This window comes from Engystomops pustulosus, chromosome 3 (genome assembly GCF_040894005.1).
Source record: "Engystomops pustulosus chromosome 3, aEngPut4.maternal, whole genome shotgun sequence".
NCBI lineage: Eukaryota > Metazoa > Chordata > Amphibia > Anura > Leptodactylidae > Engystomops > Engystomops pustulosus.
The window spans coordinates 220,174,233-220,193,873 of NC_092413.1; the positions used below are offsets into that span (position 1 = coordinate 220,174,233).

The 19,641-nt window shown below is 44.6% G+C and overlaps 1 protein-coding gene across 4 annotated transcripts in view; it reads left to right on the forward strand.

Moving 5' to 3' along the window:
* Nucleotides 1-19,641, forward strand: part of PTK2B (protein tyrosine kinase 2 beta) — a 140,628-nt gene that overhangs the window by 64,627 nt on the left and 56,360 nt on the right. For 2 of the 4 annotated variants that reach the window (XM_072143872.1, XM_072143871.1), the window contains exons 3-21: nucleotides 443-621; nucleotides 4,088-4,175; nucleotides 5,522-5,601; nucleotides 5,769-5,831; nucleotides 7,120-7,174; nucleotides 8,793-8,933; nucleotides 9,199-9,273; nucleotides 11,251-11,352; nucleotides 11,703-11,820; nucleotides 12,134-12,173; nucleotides 13,217-13,263; nucleotides 13,633-13,683; nucleotides 14,953-15,050; nucleotides 15,366-15,453; nucleotides 16,277-16,377; nucleotides 16,501-16,616; nucleotides 16,858-16,958; nucleotides 17,421-17,510; nucleotides 17,808-18,012. In XM_072143872.1, coding sequence (XP_071999973.1) covers nucleotides 443-621; nucleotides 4,088-4,175; nucleotides 5,522-5,601; nucleotides 5,769-5,831; nucleotides 7,120-7,174; nucleotides 8,793-8,933; nucleotides 9,199-9,273; nucleotides 11,251-11,352; nucleotides 11,703-11,820; nucleotides 12,134-12,173; nucleotides 13,217-13,263; nucleotides 13,633-13,683; nucleotides 14,953-15,050; nucleotides 15,366-15,453; nucleotides 16,277-16,377; nucleotides 16,501-16,616; nucleotides 16,858-16,958; nucleotides 17,421-17,510; nucleotides 17,808-18,012 — 1,838 coding nt within the window. The other 2 variants (XM_072143875.1, XM_072143873.1) reach the window with 2 other exon arrangements.

The following is a 19,641-nucleotide window of genomic DNA, read 5'->3' on the forward strand; positions in this document are numbered from 1 at the left end:
AGGGGATAATGATTATACTATTAGAGGGTTTAGGTTAACTCCTGTTGGTTACTTACCTGTCACCCACCCTGCACTTTCAATAAAAACGTAATCAATATGTCCTACAGAACGGCATTAATAGAATAGCGTGGAGGCTTCTGGGTAATGACCGGTTCTGTGCTCAGTCTTGGCGCGGTCTGTGACTGCCCGATGTGACCGATATTTTTAGTCTCTATAAGAAGAGTCTCCATACACTGTTATTATACACAGGTCACACTGAGAGCTGCGGCGACCCTCTCCACTTGGGGATAGGATATCAGTATCAAAAACGCCCAACTCCCCTACTCTGGAGACCCCTTTAAAAGGAGTCAGAGCTCCAACTACCTGACACATTGCACCAAATCTCCTGCACAGTCCTAGTGCAATGTCCTGGGTGTCATGTGTGATGTCTGTCTGTACACAGGAGATCATCAGCTCCATCCTCCTGAGCGGCCGCATCGGTCCGGACATCCAACACGTGGAGAGCTACGGGCTGCGGCTGAAACACCTCAAATCTGACGAGATCCACTGGCTGCACCCTGACCTGACTGTGGGGGAGGTGCAGGAGAAGTACGAGTGTCTCCACCTAGAGGCAGAATGGAGGTAAGCATCTTACTGTCTACATCGACTAGAGGTGGAGTGCCCCTTTAAGTCATAACTGATGCACATTCTATAAATCTGTTCATCTAGATCCTCAGGGTTCAAGATTATAATACAAGTGTGTAGATGTAGAGGTTTCGGAGCCGAAGTAGTGGGCAAAATATAATTTTGGGGGTAAAATTCAGCAAAAGTTATAAAATCTTGAACTATGAACTTTGAAGTCGCCAACAAGTATCTAAATTGAAATGGTTGCTGACAAGAACCAAAACTTCAAGCAATCAGTTTTGATCACTGGAAAAACCTGGCAGCAAGTGTTAAAGTCTCCTGCAGCGCCTCCACAGGAGAAATGAAGTATTACATGGTTATTATTGAAATCAACTGTGTCTGGTCCTGCACGGTGACAGACGCTCCTTATTGATGGGGATCCACATTCGGGGGCCCCCTTTAAATAATTTTACTTGACACTGTAGCCCTGAAAGTAGGTTTTCTGTACCAGTCATACCCTAAAGAGGGGTTAAACCATAGCTCCCAACCGTCCCGATTTTGATGGGACTTTCCCGTTTTTCGTACCTCTGCCCCGCGTCACGGGCAGCTATGATATTGTCACGGATTCTCCCCCCAGGTCCCGCTGTGTCCCGGCGCTGTGTCCGCAGAGTAAATACTTTGAAAGTCTGAACTCACAGTACAGAATGGCTTCTACAGACATCGGGAGGGAATCCTTCTCAGAGAAGTGTCGGGCTTAGCGCAGAGCAGGGACCACGTCATCAGCTTCAGATCTGTCCATATATGGTCACTGCATCTCCTAGGGTTCTCCAGAGCAGACATCGGGAGGGAATCCTTTTCAGAGAAGTGTCGGCTTAGCGGAGAGAGCAGGGACCACGTCATCAGCTCAGATCAGTATCTGTCCATATATGGTCACTGCATCTCCTAGGGTTCCCCAGAGCAGACATCGGGAGGGAATCCTTTTCAGAGAAGTGTCGGGCTTAGCGGAGAGCAGGGACCACGTCATCAGCTCAGATCAGCATCTGTCCATATATGGTCACTGCATCTCCTAGGGTTCCCCAGAGCAGACATCGGGCAGGGAATCCTTTTCAGAGAAGTGTCGGCTCAGCCGGAGAGCAGGTACCACGTCATCAGGTCAGATCAGCATCTGTCCATATATGGTCTCCAGGGCTTCCCCAGACACAAGCTCTTTATATAATTAAATTACATAAAGTTTTGGCCAGGCCGAGATTCGAACCTGGGACCTTGTGCACCATAGACAGGAGCCTAACTAACTGAGCTATAAGCCCAGTGATACAGAGCTGAGGATTTCTGGTAACTAAGACATGTTATCTGCCATTTACACTGTGACACAGACTAATGCACTGATATATAGAGAGGGATCTTCTCAGAGATTATTATTGTAATTATTGAGACTATTATTATTATTATTATTATTATACATTTTATTATTATGGAGATGATTATTAATAATGGTAAAAATAATAATAATCATCTCAATAATAATAATAATAATAATCTCCATAATAATAATAATAGTCTCAATAATTACAATAATCTGAGAAGATCCCTCCCTATATACCACAGCAGTAAATAGTTCTTAGTTACCAAAATTCTCCACCTTGTTAATCACAGAGGTTATAGCTCAGTGGGTTGTGGCGCTGTGTTATTATTGTACATGGACACTGCAGGTTCTGGGTTCAAATCCCAATGAGGATATTTTTTATTTTTTTTTATTGAGATGATTTTTATTATTTTAATATGGCTAAAATTTGGGGCGTGGCCAGGGAGTGATTGGGGGTGTGGCTTAGGGGGATCGCCGCGGGATCGCTACGCGTGCCGCCATTTTGTCCCTCTTTCGTTTTCACAAATGTTGGGAGGTATGGTTAAACCGAAATTCCCCTGACTGGCGATGTAATACAAGGCGCTGGGGTGTCCCCTGATTTTCAGGGGGGAGGAGGGGGGTGTTCTTACAATGTTTTCATACAAAAAGTTCTAAGGTAGATGTTTGAAATTTTGTGATACCCCTAGTCTACTAAACCTGCCTACTTCTGGGTAGGGATCACAGATACCCCACTGTATCTCAGGCTGGGACAAATTTGTTGGGATTGTTACTGAAAATTTGCTGTTGAGGCAAGTGAAAAATGAAGGCGGTGGGTGAGAGGAAACTGTTAATAAATTTCTAATTTAGAAGTGTCCAAACATGAGGAGGAGACTGTAAGGCTTCAAAACAAACTAGGCCTCATCTATCAAAATCATCTGAAAAGAAACCCAGTCTTGTTTCCCATAACGACTCATAACAAGCTGCTCTGTGATTGGTTGCTTTACATTTCATAAATCTGCCTCAAGGTTATCAAAACTATCTGACAGGAAAAATTGGCCTTTTTCTCTACAGCAACCAATAACAGCAAAGCTTTTACGTCAGTCACTGCTTTGTTGATATGAAAGCTGCGCTGTGATTGGTTGTTCTGCTCAGACAGGGCAATTTTCTAGGCCTCACCAGATTGTAACTGTTCGGATTTAAGGAAACTGTCTGAGGGTGATGTCACACGTCCAGTTTTAGGACCCTTTGAAAGCATTCGGTTTCAGTCCGTTCAAAAACTCATGCGTTTTTAAAACACATCCGTTTTTGATCATTTACCATGCGTTTGACTGCTTTGAACTTGTAGATAAACAGGACCAAAGTCACCAAATGCATAGTAAACAGTCAAAACCAGATGTGTTTTTAAACGGACTGAAAACGCATGCTTTAAAGCGTTCCAAAAACAGGACGTGTGGCATCACCCTGATATGTAGCCCATAGCAACCAACCACAGAGCTGCTTTCATATTTCAAGAGGACCATGAGAAATGGGAGCCGTTACGTGATTGGTTGCTCGGGGAAATAAGCCAATTTTCCATTCAGATGTTAATTTGGTAAACTAAGGTTGTGTTTCTGTAGGCCAGAAAAAGCGCGGTGCGTGTGTCGGCTGTACATGACCTGACCACGGCTCATGGTACTGGAGGGGAGAGCCATGGTGGTTTTGGCCCTCACAGCATAAATCATAATACTGCTGCAAGTTCACTTCAGATGAGACAAGATTGAACTGTATAATGTACATGGTTCTGGGACCGTGTTATCTGGACTCATTGGGGGACATTTATCATGACATGTAGGCCAGTTTTTTGGTGTCCGAACAGTCAAATCCGACAAATTGATGCCCCTAACTAGTAGCCATGATGACTATGATTGGGCAGAGTCACCCAGCAATATGTCCACGTGGCGCGGCTGAATGTCGGGACCATGCATCTCTAGTAATTTGTTCTCTGATTTTTATTGAACCATAAGGGACAGAGAAAGATGCCGGGGGGTGTAATTGGTCTCTATTATTTTGTATGCAGCCTTTAAGGAATATATAGTAGGAGGGATGGTCGGCCGTACATATAGAGTCCTTCCTCCTATTGAATATCCGTGTTTTTCTCATTAGATACGACCTCCGGATCCGCTACCTGCCAGACAACTATATAGAAAGCTTCAAGAAGGATAAGACGACGTTACTTTACTTCTACCAGCAGGTACGTCCGCCCCGTCCTCTTATAGGATGAGATGTGGTGTTGTTCTGCGGTCATAGTGTCCCCAACAGAGTCCCTATTATTAACATGGTGCCCCCAATCCCACACCCCATGCACAGACTGATAACAAATGACACATCAACAATAACAAATGGAATACACTTCCACAATCCTGCTTCTACTAACACACACAAAGGTATAATCACACATGTCTCCAGGGCCATCACCTAACACTGTGTGCAGAGAGCACAGACCACAACAGTGTGAGGACAATCCTGGAATATAAATCCATGTATCACAGTCCTACTGCAACACACACAAAGGTCCGATTACACATCTCTCCAGGGACAATAGATATCACTGCCCGCAGAGAGCACAGAGCACAGCAGTGTGAGGTCTGATTACACATCTCTCCAGGGACAATACCTAACACTCCCGCAGAGGGCACAGAGCACAGCAGTGTGAGGTCTGATTACACATCTCTCCAGGGACAATACCTAACACTGTCTGCAGAGAGAACAGAGCACAGCAGTGGGAGGTCTGATTATACATCTCTCCAGGGACAATACCTAACACTCCTGCAGAGAGCACAGAGCACAGCAGTGTGAGGTCTGATTACACATCTCTCCAGGGACAATACATAACACTGGCTGCAGAGAGCACAGAGCACAGCAGGGTGAGGTATGGTTACACATCTCTTCAGGGACAATACATAACACTGGCTGCAGAGAGCACAGAGCACAGCAGTGTGAGGTATGATTACACATCTCTCCAGGGACAATACATAACACTGTCTGCAGAGAGCACAGAGCACAGCAGTGTGAGGTCTGATTACACATCTCTCCAGGGACAATACATAACACTGGCTGCAGAGAGCACAGCGCACAGCAGTGTGAGGTCTGATTACACATCTCTCCAGGGACAATACATAACACTGACTGCAGAGAGCACAGAGCACAACAGTGTGAGGTCTGATTACACATCTCTCCAGGGACCATACCAAGCACTGCCCACAGATGGCACAGGGCACAGCAGTGTGAGGTCTGATTACACATCTCTCCAGGGACAATACCAAGCACTAAACAAACAAAGAAAAACTTTTCTTGATCCAGCTAGATCACTAAAAGTTTTTTTTTGTTTGTTTAGTCTACACCTTGCAGAAAGGGGATTCATGCTTGGGACAGCAGACAGATCCCTTTAACATCTTATTTTCCCATGAGAGCGTGATACATTCTGATAATAGGGTATATACATTCCCTCAGAGTATCCTGCAGGATAATGCTGCACAGGAGCCTGTTCCCTGGTCACAATCCCATCAGTCCATGACATTGTTGTGTGTTTATCCGCAGCTGAGGAACGACTACATGCAGCAATACGCCACTAAGGTCAGCGAAGGCATGGCGCTCCAGCTGGGCTGCCTGGAACTCAGGTACTGACATCTCACATATTCTGGATTTTACTAGGGCAAGGACTAAAACAGGCAAAAAAATCCATAAAAATGAGTTTTAATTTGTTTTATTCTGCTGCCACCTACTGGACATCTGATGCATTACAGGCTGAAATCCAACATTGCGGGGTTCCCTATTTATTTTATAGGCGATTCTACAAGGACATGCCGCAGAACGCTCTGGAGAAGAGGTCCAACTTTGACTTTTTGGAGTAAGTGGATAGAGGAAAGATATTAGTATCATTGCATATGATTAGATTAGATATAATTCTAATGTGTGGAGGATTCCAGGTGCAGAGATTACGGCAGTGGGTGGTATTTTTTGGCCTATTTTAAAAATAAAGTTTTTCTTTCAAATTCATAAGAAACAAGAAAAGAGCACAACAATAATGTGGCGATGCACTGAGTTTGTGTACGACTTCAATGGGTCCTCGTTGTCAGTGGTGATACAGAAGGAAAGGGGAAAAACCTAAAAGAAGAGACCTAATGGAATAATTGAGATTATGTCTCCCTTTACACCACCTTCGCCAGAAATGGGCATAAAGGGGGGCGCAGCAGGCGGCGTTGTCACCGGGGTAAAAAAAAATTGTCTAGAACTACAATTATAAAATATACAGTTTTGACTTACATTCAAATTCAAGTTAAGAACAAACCTATGGACCCTATCTTGTACGTAACCCGGGGACTGCCTGTATTACAAAATGAGAAAAAATATAGGGGCAGATTTACTTACCCGGTCCGTTCGCGATCCAGTGGCGCGTTCTCTGCGCTGGATTCGGGTCCGGCCGGGATTCATCAAGGTAGTTCCTCCGCCGTACACCAGGTGGCACTGCTGCGCTGAAAAGCATCTGAACGCGCTGGAGTTCACCGGCTCGGGCTGAGTGAAGGTAAGCGCGTCCCAAGCGACACATTTCTTTTTTTAAATGCGGCGGTTTTTCCGAATCCGTCAGGTTTTCACTCGGCCACGCTCCCCCCGATTTCCGTCGCGTGCACGCCGGCGCCGATGCGCCACAATCCGATCGCGTGCGCCAAACTCCCGGGGCAATACAGGGGAAATCGGCGCAAATCGGAAATATTTGTGTAACACGTCGGGAAAACGCGAATCGGGCCCTTAGTAAATGACCCCCATAATGTTATATGTGAAATATTCTTATGTTTCACATATTCGGTTATATTACATTATAGTTTATTGTATCTTTTTTAGTATTCTTTATTGTGTTGAATCATACATTTTGTGTTGGACTGAGATGACATCAGCCAATGTTCCTCATTTCCTTCATCAGAACAGAAAAACATAAATAACAATATTGATAGCTCAGTCTCATGATGGACAACAGCAGGATTCAGGGTGACCCTATAATGGGGTCTGTCAGGTACCCATTACTGTTCCCATCACTTTGCTGGATGAGAATGTCTCCCGTGCACAATTTTTAGGCAGAAATCAAACAGAGCTCCAATGCAGATATGAACAGAGCGCTGATATTATGTATTTATTTCCAGGAAGGAGGTCGGCTTGGACTTATTTTTCCCTAAACAGATGCAAGAAAGTCTGAAGGTAAATTTTTACAGTGATCGGACACTTTATAATTTGTAGAACATTGATATATTCCCATACACTAGGACATAATAATACCGTATTTTTCGCACTATAAGGTGCACAAAAAATCCTTTGATTTTCTCAGAAATCAAAGGTGCGCCTTATAGTCCAGTGCGCCTTATATATGAACCGTACTTACAGACAGCAGCTGCCTTTAACTGTGCACAGGTCTGCCACCTGCTGGTCATTCGTCCTTATAATCAGGTGCGCCTTATAGTCCAGTGCGCCTTATATATGAACCGTACTTACAGACAGCAGCTGCCTGGAACTGTGCACAGGTCTGCCACCTGCTGGTCATTCATCCTTATAATCAGGTGCACCTTATAATCCGGTGCGCCTTATAGTCCAGAACGCCTTATATATATGAACCCTACTTACAGACAACAGCTGCCTTGTACAGTGCACAGGTCTGCCACCTGCTGGTCATTCATCCTTATAATCAGGTGCGCCTTATAGTCCAGTGCGCCTTATATATGAACCGTACTTACAGACAGCAGCTGCCTGGAACTGTGCACAGGTCTGCCACCTGCTGGTCATCCATCCTTATAATCAGGTGCGCCTTATATATGAACCCTACTTACAGACAACAGCTGCCTTGTACTGTGCACAGGTCTGCCACCTGCTGGTCATCCATCCTTATAATCAGGTGCGCCTTATATATGAACTGTACTTACAGACAACAGCTGCCTTGTACTGTGCACAGGTCTGCCACCTGCTGGTCATTCATCCTTATAATCAGGTGCGCCTTATAGTCCGGTGCGCCTTATATATGAACCGTACTTACAGACAGCAGCTGCCTGGAACTGTGCACAGGTCTGCCACCTGCTGGTCATCCATCCTTATAATCAGGTGCGCCTTATATATGAACCGTACTTACAGACAACAGCTGCCTTGTACTGTGCACAGGTCTGCCACCTGCTGGTGATTCATCCTTATAATCAGGTGCGCCTTATAGTCCGGTGCGCCTTATATATGAACCGTACTTACAGACAGCAGCTGCCTGGAACTGTGCACAGGTCTGCCACCTGCTGGTCATTCATCCTTATAATCAGGTGCGCCTTATATATGAACCGTACTTACAGACAACAGCTGCCTTGTACTGTGCACAGGTTTGCCACCTGCTGGTCATTCATCCTTATAATCAGGTGCGCCTTATAGTCCGGTGCGCCTTATATATGAACCGTACTTACAGACAACAGCTGCCTTGAACTGTGCACAGGTCTGCCACCTGCTGGTCATTCATCCGTATAATCAGGTGCACCTTATAATCCGGTGCGCCTTATATATGAAATCTAGACATAAGGTGCGCCTTATAGTCCGAAAAATACTGTATACAAATTGGGGGCATTTATATTACACCCACAGGGACCACCCCCTTGTCACATGGCACTGCCCATTGGGAGTATTCATTTTTAGGTTGGGAAAACAGAACTAATTGGAATAGTTACTGAAAGTTTGTGACAATCCAGGCAATATTGGCATGGGATTCATTCATAGACAGGAGTACATGGATTAACCCTTCCACTGCCCTGTACCATGCTACATATAACCTTTACTCTCCATGTTTTGGTCGTAGCCCAAGCAGTTCCGGAAGATGATCCAGCAGACCTTCCAGCAGTATGGATCCTTGCGGGAGGAAGAGTGTATCATGCGCTTCCTGAACACCCTGTCCAGCTTCACCTCCATCGATCAAGAGACCTACAGATGTGAACTAGCGGTGAGGACTTCCATCACTGTAGTATAAGGAGACTTCTCCCTGGGGTGGGACGGAGATACATCACTCAGTGGAGGTGCAGAAACAAATGACATATCACAGACAGGGCTTGTCCAACTCAAAGTCAATGAAAAGTAAAAAAATATAATACACTTACCTGCTCACCACTCCCAGCAGCCGATGAGTAATGGTAGCAGGAGCTTGAGGAAACAAAGTAACCTTAGACATTACTTTAAATTGATGAGTTTCCTGTATCTTGTGTCTTTAGCAAGGATGGAGCATCATGGTGGACATGGTTATAGGACCCAAGGGCATACGACAACTCACCACCAAGGATTCCAAGGTAAGTCTTTCACTCTCTTCTAGTGAATCAATAGTATTGCTCGTCAGATTTCTTGGTTCTCAGAGTCTTAGGACCTCAGGTGGTCTTCCATGCCCCAGGTCCTTACATACAGATGCTTTGATTCCCTTTAGTAGCGTTACGTCTCAGTCCTTGGTGGCTAGGGGGACAAGTAGTCCATCTTAACTAGAAGTTTTTGTCCCAGCTGATCACTACTGTCTAATGGTAACATTCTGAGATGATTTCTGTGGTCCAATAAGTTGTGGTCAAGGAAAGTTCCTCAAGTCTAGAAGTCTTTGATGTCCAGTAATTTGGTGGCAAGAAATTCTCTGCTTTCTACTAGTTTAGTAAGTCAAATGGTTTCTGTTGTATATTACATTGATGGTCTCTGATGTTTTATGTTTGGGTATCTCTCATATCTTGTGTTGATGTGAATTGGATTTCCCACATGGTAAGAACCAGTCTGCTGTGTGATGGCTGGGTCTCTGATGGTGTCCACCTATTCACATGCAAGACATTCTTTGGTTTATAGAGGATGGATATCCCATATAGCCCTCAGTGTTTAGCTGATTAGTGGTTTCTCATAGTAAGGTATCCCAGTTGACCTCTAGTGTTCAATGGATTGACCATTAATGTTCAATGGATCGGCATCAAAAAAATTGTAGATTGACCATTCCACAAAGTGTCTAATGTTCAGTGGCTGGGGCCAAGATAGCCTTTGGTGTCTAGGGGTTGGGTAACCCTAATAATCAGGGCCAGATTATAGGGAGGGCTCCAGGGACACACACCCAGGCCCCCCACCACTTTGTAGTGGGAGCCCCCTTATAAGTTATGTCCGACAGTCAGCTAGGACAGTAGGGACTAGGACTAGTAGTCAGTACTACCATTGTGCCAACCCGTCCAGCACCTAGGCTGACATGTAAGTAGGAGCAAGTTTAGAATATTAAAGTGTAGCACTATCCGGCCTACATTCAGTGGAGGGCCCCACCAGATTTAGCACCCAGGGGCCTCCACCTACCTTTATCCAGCCCTCCTAATAATCTTTGGTGTTCAATGGATAAGTAATTAATATGTCTTGAGTGTAACAGCTGGATGCCCTGCATGGTCCCTGGTGTGTAGTAGCTCAGTAAGAAGACACTCTCTAGTGGAGTCTAGTGGTTGGGGATCCCAGTGTCCAGTGGATTAGTGAAGAGACACTCTCTGGTGGCTAGTAGTTGGTTGTCCTAGATGCTTTGAGGTTAGGTGTCCCTGAGGGTTAGAGCTTGGGTATCCCAGATTGTGTTTGGTGTCCAGTGTATTGGTGAAGAGATGCTCTTTATTGTCCAATGGTTGTTTTCCCAGATGGTTTGAGTTTGGGGAAGTCTTTGGTACCCAGTGGATTGGGCAGGAGACGCTCTTTAGTGCGGAGTGGTTAGGTGTCCCTGTGTCCTGAGGATTGGCGATGAGACCCTCTGATATCTAGTGGTAGGTTGTCCCAGAGGCTTTGAGTTTGGGTGCCCCAAAGCGTTTGAGGTTGTGTTTCCCATAGGGCAGAATGGGTGACTCAGTCTTTGATACCCGGGGAAGTGGTGAAGAGATACTCTAAAGTATCTAGTGGTTGGGTATCCCAGTGTCCCGTGGATCAGTCAGGAGACCCTCTCTCATATCTAGTGTTTGTCGTCTAAGATGGGTAGAGGTTGGGTATCCCCTCGGATTTGTGGGTGGGGGTCCCAGATGGTTTTAGGCTTTGATCTACTGTGTTTTGGACCTCTTTGGGCATGAAGACTAAACTCTATGACCTATTATTTGGGTATTTCCATCTATGCTGATTCCCCACTAGTCTACCATGAGGCTGATTATATCACGGACACTTCCTTTGACGTGGTTTATAGCGGATGAGGCCCTCATCACTCTATGCTTAGTACTAATCAATGGTCTTGTATCCGGCGCCAGGTATTGGAGGTGGCGGTATAATACTCATGGACTCTTCTGTCTCCACAGCCCACGTGCTTTGCCGAGTTCACACAGATTAAGTCTATCAAGTGTTCATTGCTGGAGGACGGGCGGGCATTGCTACTCTTGGGGATCTCCGGCGCCCCCCAGGTAAACTTTCTAGTAATCGGATACTGTTAGAATTGTATATAATAATTGTTGCTCTTACAATTCCCAGCATGCTTTGCAGCCTGTCTTCTAACGCATTTTGCTGCCTCCTGGTGGCCATAAAGTAAAATTTCCTATTGAATAATAAGTGAGGGGTAAAGTTGAGTGTCTACAAATGATAACTTTCCCACAATCTTATCTCTTGTACTGCGTGGGTCAAGATAAGCAGATTTCACCCTGATGCTGGAGAGGCTGCAGATACACAGAACGGCCAGTGATGTCACGGATACATCCTCTGACATCATTTTATATTTCAGTGCTGTATTATATGATGGTCTCTTTGTGGTTTTCAGCCATTGGCTATCAAGACGGCCTCACTGGCGGTGGCGGAAAACATGGCCGACCTTATCGATGGATACTGCCGACTGCAGAACGAGTCTGAGGAATCTCTCATTGTCTATCCAGGGAAAGGTGAATACATTGGGAATGTTTCCTTATGTGTCATATTTGTGATCATCCCATATAGACCCTAGTTTAAAACGTATGTCCTGTGTGGGGCCTGGGAATCCACACTCATAGTAATGGACCAGTTCAACCAAAAAACTGTATAATATACCCTGGGTGTGATGTCAGATTTGGTAGACAGTATGCAGTGAGCTCCCCCTAGTGGTGACTGCACATAGACAGAGTTTTACTATTACCTTCTACATCTAGGAATTACTTCTTATTGTAAAGATATTACACTTTATTGTGATGTATGACTAAAACTGATTTTACATCCCAGAAAATGACAAGCGGATCAGTCTGCCCAGAATTCCAACCCAGTAAGTAAAACCTCTGCTTAGAAAACGTCTCATATCTGTCTTCAGTTACCTCACAGGAATCAGACATTGGATTTTATCATTCTGAACAGGAAACTGAAAAGCTACATTTCTTATCAAAAAAAAAAAAATTGTAATCAGTGTGTATTCTGCAAACTGTCCTGTAGGTGGCAGCAGACTACAACAAAAACTTTGTACATTGCTCTAAATAACAAGGAATAAAGGAAGGGGGGAGAGAGGCTGCAACATGTCACTAACCAGATCACACTATTATGTCCTATTCATCCAAGAGCTCTGCTGCCTGTCAGTGAATAAGAAAACAAACCGCTAAAGACTAAAACCTTGTAGAGAACCAGTACACTTTACAGCTTAGTGTTTGTTACTTTGTATCCAGCCTAGACATTCCCCTAAACACAGCCTCAGCACAAATCTATCTAATAATCATTTACTGATCGTTAACATTATAGAGTGTTACATAAACTCCACATTGTAACAAATCACCCACTGTGAAAAGTATTAGAAACAAAAAAAATGATTCTCTAGAGGAGAAGATTCCTTTTCATTGACAGGAAGCAGAGATCCTGAAAATGTTGATTAAATTCATAATAAAGTAAAGAAGATAATAAAATATTATTATTATTATTATTATTATTATTATTATTATTTATGGGATGAGATAACATTTGAGGTCAAAAAGGTCCAGAAATTTGTACTTCTCTCTTTTAATAATTGATGTCCTGATGCACAGCTCCAAATCCTATGCTATAAAATTAATTTGAAATGACAATTTCAGAAGCTACCACTAGGTGGCACTGAGGAGTTTTCATCTTTTCCTACTCTTTACTGTTTTATGGGACCACAGTATACACTTAGCTCCCTCTAGTGGTGAATGCAATTAGATGGAATTTTATTCTATATCTCTCCATCGTTGCAGGGTTTTTGGAGCTGTGTATCAAGGAAATAGAGCGCCTTATTCTATATTGATTACTGGGAAGATTATAATTTATAGATCAATATGGATCTTATGCACAGAATTTCTTTTCTAGGGATGTGCCAGAGAGGAGGTCGAGGCTGGAAGAAGGGGGCAGTTTTGGTGAGTTCTTGCTTCTGTTTAATATTATAATATAATCCAATACTTTATAAAATAATAAAATCTCATGCCATATACAATACTATATAATATAATACAATCGCATGTCATATATAATACAATATAATACACTACTATATAAGATAATACAATACTATATAATATAATATAATACAATCTCATGTCATATATAATACAATATAATACAATACTATATAAGATAATACAATACTATACAATAATGTAATAAAATCTCATGCCATATAATATAATACACTACTGTATAATAGAATATAATACTATATAATGTAATAAAATCTCATGTCATATGATACAATATATTGGCTAATAATGTATTCACCCCCCCTCCAGAGTCTGATATATACGCAGAAATCCCGGAGGAGTCGGATCACAAGGCTGTAGGTACGTCTCTTGCTTCACAAAAGATCTCACTGAAGACTTTGTAGGATTATAAGGATGTAGCAGAGCTGAGATCTTAGATGATATAGAACCAAGAGTCATCATTTTGTGAATCATATACATTATATAGTGTTAGCAGAGTCCTGGTACAGAATGCAGCAACTGCAGAGTTAAAGAACACAACAGCCCTGCTACATCTGTATCTTCATATGTAGAATAGCAGAGCTGGGTTTGTCATTAGCTCTTTCTAGTATGTCTATGATCTCTTTCAACGGGGCATGTCCACTTAGTACATACACATCACACGCGTATGACCCATGCCTCCAGTATGTGAAACATCGCAGCCCCCCACCTCCCTTGTAAGGTGGTCCCCTGCTGGAAAATCCTAAAGCTTGTGATTTAGGGTGCTGGTCTCAGATATAGGACCCACTTTAGGGTGCTGGTCTCAGATATAGGACCCACATTAGGGTGCTGGTCTCAGATATAGGACCCACATTAGGGTGCTGGTCTCAGATATAGGACCCACATCAGGGCGCTGGTCTCAGATATAGGACCCACATTAGGGTGCTGGTCTCAGATATAGGACCCACATTAGGGTGCTGGTCTCAGATATAGGACCCACATTAGGGCGCTGGTCTCAGATATAGGACCCACATTAGGGTGCTGGTCTCAGATATAGGACCCACATTAGGGTGCTGGTCTCAGATATAGGACCCACATTAGGGTGCTGGTCTCAGATATAGGACCCACATTAGGGTGCTGGTCTCAGATATAGGACCCACATTAGGGTGCTGGTCTCAGATATAGGACCCACATTAGGGCGCTGGTCTCAGATATAGGACCCACTTTAGGGTGCTGGTCTCAGATATAGGAACCACATTAGGGCGCTGGTCTCAGATATAGGACCCACATTAGGGTGCTGGTCTCAGATATAGGACCCACATTAGGGTGCTGGTCTCAGATATAGGACCCACATTAGGGTGCTGGTCTCAGATATAGGAACCACATTAGGGCGCTGGTCTCAGATATAGGTCCCACATTAGGGTGCTGGTCTCAGATATAGGACCCACATTAGGGTGCTGGTCTCAGATATAGGACCCACATTAGGGTGCTGGTCTCAGATATAGGACCCACATCCATAAGACCTTCCATCCTAGGTGGTAACATAACATGCTGAGTATAGTCTAGTACAGATGACAAACACAGCTCTGCTACATGACGCTCTTGTTGTTTTTCCATTGGTCTCTTATTCTTCTTGTATTTCCCGCACAGGTCTGCGCTACAGCATGAGGAGGGACGATGTGGTGCTGGGAAGGATCCTTGGAGAAGGCTTCTTTGGGGAAGTCTATGAAGGAGTATACAGGAATGAGGTAAGTTGGGGCGAACCATGATCACCTGACTCCCCTGTGGGCGAGTATAATGGTATCTTCTGTATAATTTGTTATTAGGCCGCGTCCTATTAGAATGGCTTAGGACAATGAAAGTATTTTACTTTTCTCCAGCCTTAACCCTTGCATTGTTGCAAAACTACAACTCCCAGCATGCCCCAGCAGTCTGTGCAGAGCATGCTGGGAATACTGGGAGGATCCTCTCCATATTGTATGTGCTTATATTGCCGCTAGTCGTTATATGATATCCTATTATAATATATAGACAGAGTCATTATAACCTCCTCCTCTTCTCAGCATAAAGGAGAGAAGGTGAGCGTCGCCGTGAAGACGTGTAAGAAGGACTGCGCTCCCGACGTCAAGGAGAAGTTCATGAGTGAAGCCTGTGAGTGTCCTGGGCACCTTTCACCTTCCAGCCCTAGTCTGTGTCATGTGATCCAAATATTTCCTTGTATTATCCCTGCAAACAGCTCCACATCTGAGCACAGGTGGTGTGTGGTACTGCAGGCTGGCAGCAGTCATGGATTGGAGAAGCAGCAGTACCTCAACCAATCTGTAGGAAGATGTGGCGCTGCAAATCTCTAAGCCTTGAAAGAGACTAAAGGGGACTGGGGAACTGGGTGCCAAGGGGTGCTAACAGGACACTGCCTAGGGTCCTGGGTGCCAGAATTAGCTAATAAGTCATTGCCTGGTGTACTGGGTGCCAGGGGTGCTAACAAGTCACTGCCTAGGGTCTTGGGTGCCAGAAGTAGCTTATAAATCACTGTGACTGGGGTACTGGGTGCCAGGAGGTACTAATAAGTCACTGTGCCTGTGGTCCTGGGTGCCAGGAGGTACTGATAAGTCACTGTGCCTGTGGTCCTGGGTGCCAGGAGGAGCTCCTAAGTTACTGTGCCTGGAGGTGCTAACTTATCATTATGTCTCTGGTACTGGGTACCAGGAGGGGGTAAGAAGTGACGGGGCTTTGGCTAGTGACTCATTTTGAGAACAAAATTTTTACCCCCTGTGACCTCAGCTTTGACCATCTTAGAGGAGAGGGTTCACTTACTCCCCAAATATCTTACACTATGTAATTACTTGGAATTTCATATAATTCTGACCACAAGGGGGAGCCATTAGGTTATCTTCATCATTATCTTATCTTCTCTATGACTGCGTCTCTTCTAGTCCAATACTGACAGTAACAATCTTCTCCCTGGTCCTGATAGTTCTGATGAGGAATCTGGATCATCCCCACATTGTGAAGTTGATCGGAATCATTGAAGAAGATCCCATCTGGATCGTGATGGAGCTCTACCCATTCGGGGAGGTAAGGAGGTGGATCGTATCGACTGATAAACTATTAGTAACTGTAATGGAGACACTGTATATGATACTGTGTATGTAGCACACTGATCTGGGGGTAAGTAATGGCGTATGTGGTTCCCTACAGCTTGGCCAGTACCTGGAGAAGCACAAGAACAGCCTGCAGGTCCTGACCATGATCCTCTTCTCACTGCAGATCTGTAAGGCTCTGGCCTATCTGGAAGGAATTAGCTGTGTCCACAGGTAACAGAGAGAAATTAGGAGAGTTGAGTATTTACTGCACGGCAGTAAAGTGATCTTCAGGAATACTCACCACTTCCCCCAGTGGTTGATCAGTGTCATGACACATATAAATATTAGTACATGTATATGAAAGCAGGACTCCACTGCTGATGTGAATAAACAGAAGCCCCTTACAAGACGGGCAGGCAATGTGGGGGGGGTCCCAGACTCATAAGAAATGACTTTGTATTTGCTCTTACAGGGACATTGCTGTCAGGAACATACTAGTGGCTTCCCACGAGTGCGTAAAGTTAGGAGACTTTGGACTCTCCAGGTACTTAGAAGAAGAGGAGTATTATAAAGGTCAGTAACTGTTACCTGCCTTCAGAGCTGAATTCAAGATTCTTCTATATGTCACCTGGAATCTGACAACAAAGCGTAGTCAGACACGCCCCTAATCTCCTATAATACTCTACCCCGCAGACATGACTATTCTTTACTACATCTACTCATCGAGGTCCTATAGTACAACTCATCCCCTTGATATCTTCATTGTACAGCAATATTTTTATTGGCTTTTCCCCCATTTTAGTATTTGAATGGTTAATTTAAAGGGGAAATCAATCCAAAAATTATATTTTGTCATAGTAACGGTAAATGCCAGTAAATCACAATTTTGGGACCAGGTACAGTCATTGAAATTTTAGTGGTCCAAGATCACCAACCTGACAAATACCAGGTGTCTCTTGGAATGTCAGAAAATTCCAATCAGATGGACTTCTCCTTTAAAAAAGACTTTTCTCCATGTTTTTTTGTCCTTTTCAGCCTCTGTAACCCGTCTCCCTATCAAGTGGATGGCACCAGAATCCATAAACTTCCGACGCTTTACCTCTGCCAGTGATGTTTGGATGTTTGGTGAGACGCTTTATTATTGGAACCAAATGACTTGGGTTTGCTATGGGTCGCCCTAGATCAATGGCTACAGTCCCTTTAATTAACCCCAGTGGGGTCTACTTGGCTGGAAACATCACGAGGTGCTCAGTTCTGTAGGCCAACCAACCAAACATGTCCTAACTTTTGGTGAGGACATCCTTGCTCGATGAGTTGTGATTCTAGTAGGTGCTTGGCCACTGCCAAGAGGTAGTAAGACTTTTGTAAGACTTTTTCGTCCTAAAGATGTCCGGTAGATCTCTCCTCTTCTCTCTCTTCCAGGGGTTTGTATGTGGGAGATCTTGTCCTACGGCAAGCAGCCATTTTTCTGGCTGGAGAACAAAGACGTGATCAGCGTCATCGAGAAAGGAGATCGCCTTCCCAAGCCGGAAGTGTGTCCGCCAACCCTCTACACACTAATGACACGATGCTGGACCTACGATCCTTCCGAAAGACCCAAGTTCACCGAGCTGGTCTGCAGTCTAAGGTAAAGAGCTTAGCTTCATGGGTGGTGCCTTACCCCTGTGGATGCCCCCTAATGAGTAATGTACTGGTAGTGACAACTGCTGTGAGTACATTTCTTACACCAAGTTGTTGTCAGTGTCAATCGGCCAACAAGTAAAGGTGAACATAATAGATAACTCTAAGAACCCTAAGGAGATGCCTTCAAGAGCATAGATGAGCAGACCCGGATTGTAGGTTTGGGTTTGGTTCCTCCCAAACGAGAACACCATGGCTATTTGTTAGGGGTGTTAATTTTCCGGTTTGGCTGCTCAGTCCTGCAATATGTCCGAGTAGGGAGGAACGCGCCCGAACCAAGAACCCAAACCTAAACTCTACTCAAGACTTCCAAAACAAGGGCTACAATTAGTCGTCTATAGAAAGGATTCCCTTCCGCCAGGGCAAAGGTGACTCTGTTTGGTTAATGACCTGTATATTAGTGCATGGTGTCTTTCACAATGTTACTCACCTTGTTATGGACCACACGGAATGTAGAGTCAACCTCAAGCTGGTGGCAGCCAAGGGGTGGTTCCCATATGGAAACACAAAGGTCCGTTGACAATTGTCATTGGCAGCCATCACTCCTGGATTATTAACTACCCCCGGCCAATCATCAAAAGCCCCTGGTAATATAAGGTAACTTAAAGGCCACAAACCTTCCTAGTCTTGCCATTGACTGCCTGTCCTTCCTTTCGATTTGCTTGACCTGTTGCCTGACTATTCCCTAATGCCACCTGCCCTGACCTTGGCCTGTCTCTAGACTATGCTCTTACCTGTTCACTTGGCGCAACCTACTGGTGTCTCTCCTGGGTCAGTTGTTTTCAACAACAAATTGCCCCAAAAAAGGGCAACCTCTTGGCTTCCCTAAAGTCCCGACCCCTGTATGAGGGTTAAAGGATGAACTGCAGAGGACCCTTCTAGGAGTATGGCTAAGATGCGGGGAGGTCTAGTCCCACTCCATCACAGTGGGGCTCATTTACTTACCCGGTCCTGTCGCGATCCAGCGACGTGTTCAGGTCTTCCGGTGAGTCACTAAGGTCATGCGCCCGATGTCCACCAGGTGTCGCTGCTGCGCTGAGGTCCGCCGAGGTCCGCTGGAGTTCACCATCCAATTCCTGGTGCATGTAAGTGTGCGTCAAGCGACACTTTTTAAAAAAAAATACCGCAACTTTTCAGACAGGTTTTCTGGCGGCCATGCCCCCCGTTTTTCGTCGCATGCATCCCGGCGCCGATGCGACACAATCCAATTGCGGGCGCCACAAACCCAGAGCAATTCAGGGAAAGACTGTACAAATCGGTAATATTTGGGTAACTCGATGAAAAATAGCGATTCGGGCCCTTAGTAAATGACCCCCAGTATGTCTGACCACCATCTTCACACCTTCTAGACTTCAAAATAGATGTGAGGATTTTTGTAGAAGACCCAAACCGATCGGAGGAGTCTTCCAGGCCTCAGAAGTTTATCTCTAGTTTAAAAAGTTCTGCTCCTACATCTTCTAGTTGTGCTCAGCATCATACAAGGACCATTAGTCATCAGAAAGTCACCGCAGTTCTTTACAATGTAACACATTCAGGCGAGGTCCTAATAGCGGCTGAATGTAGAGCACCACGTACG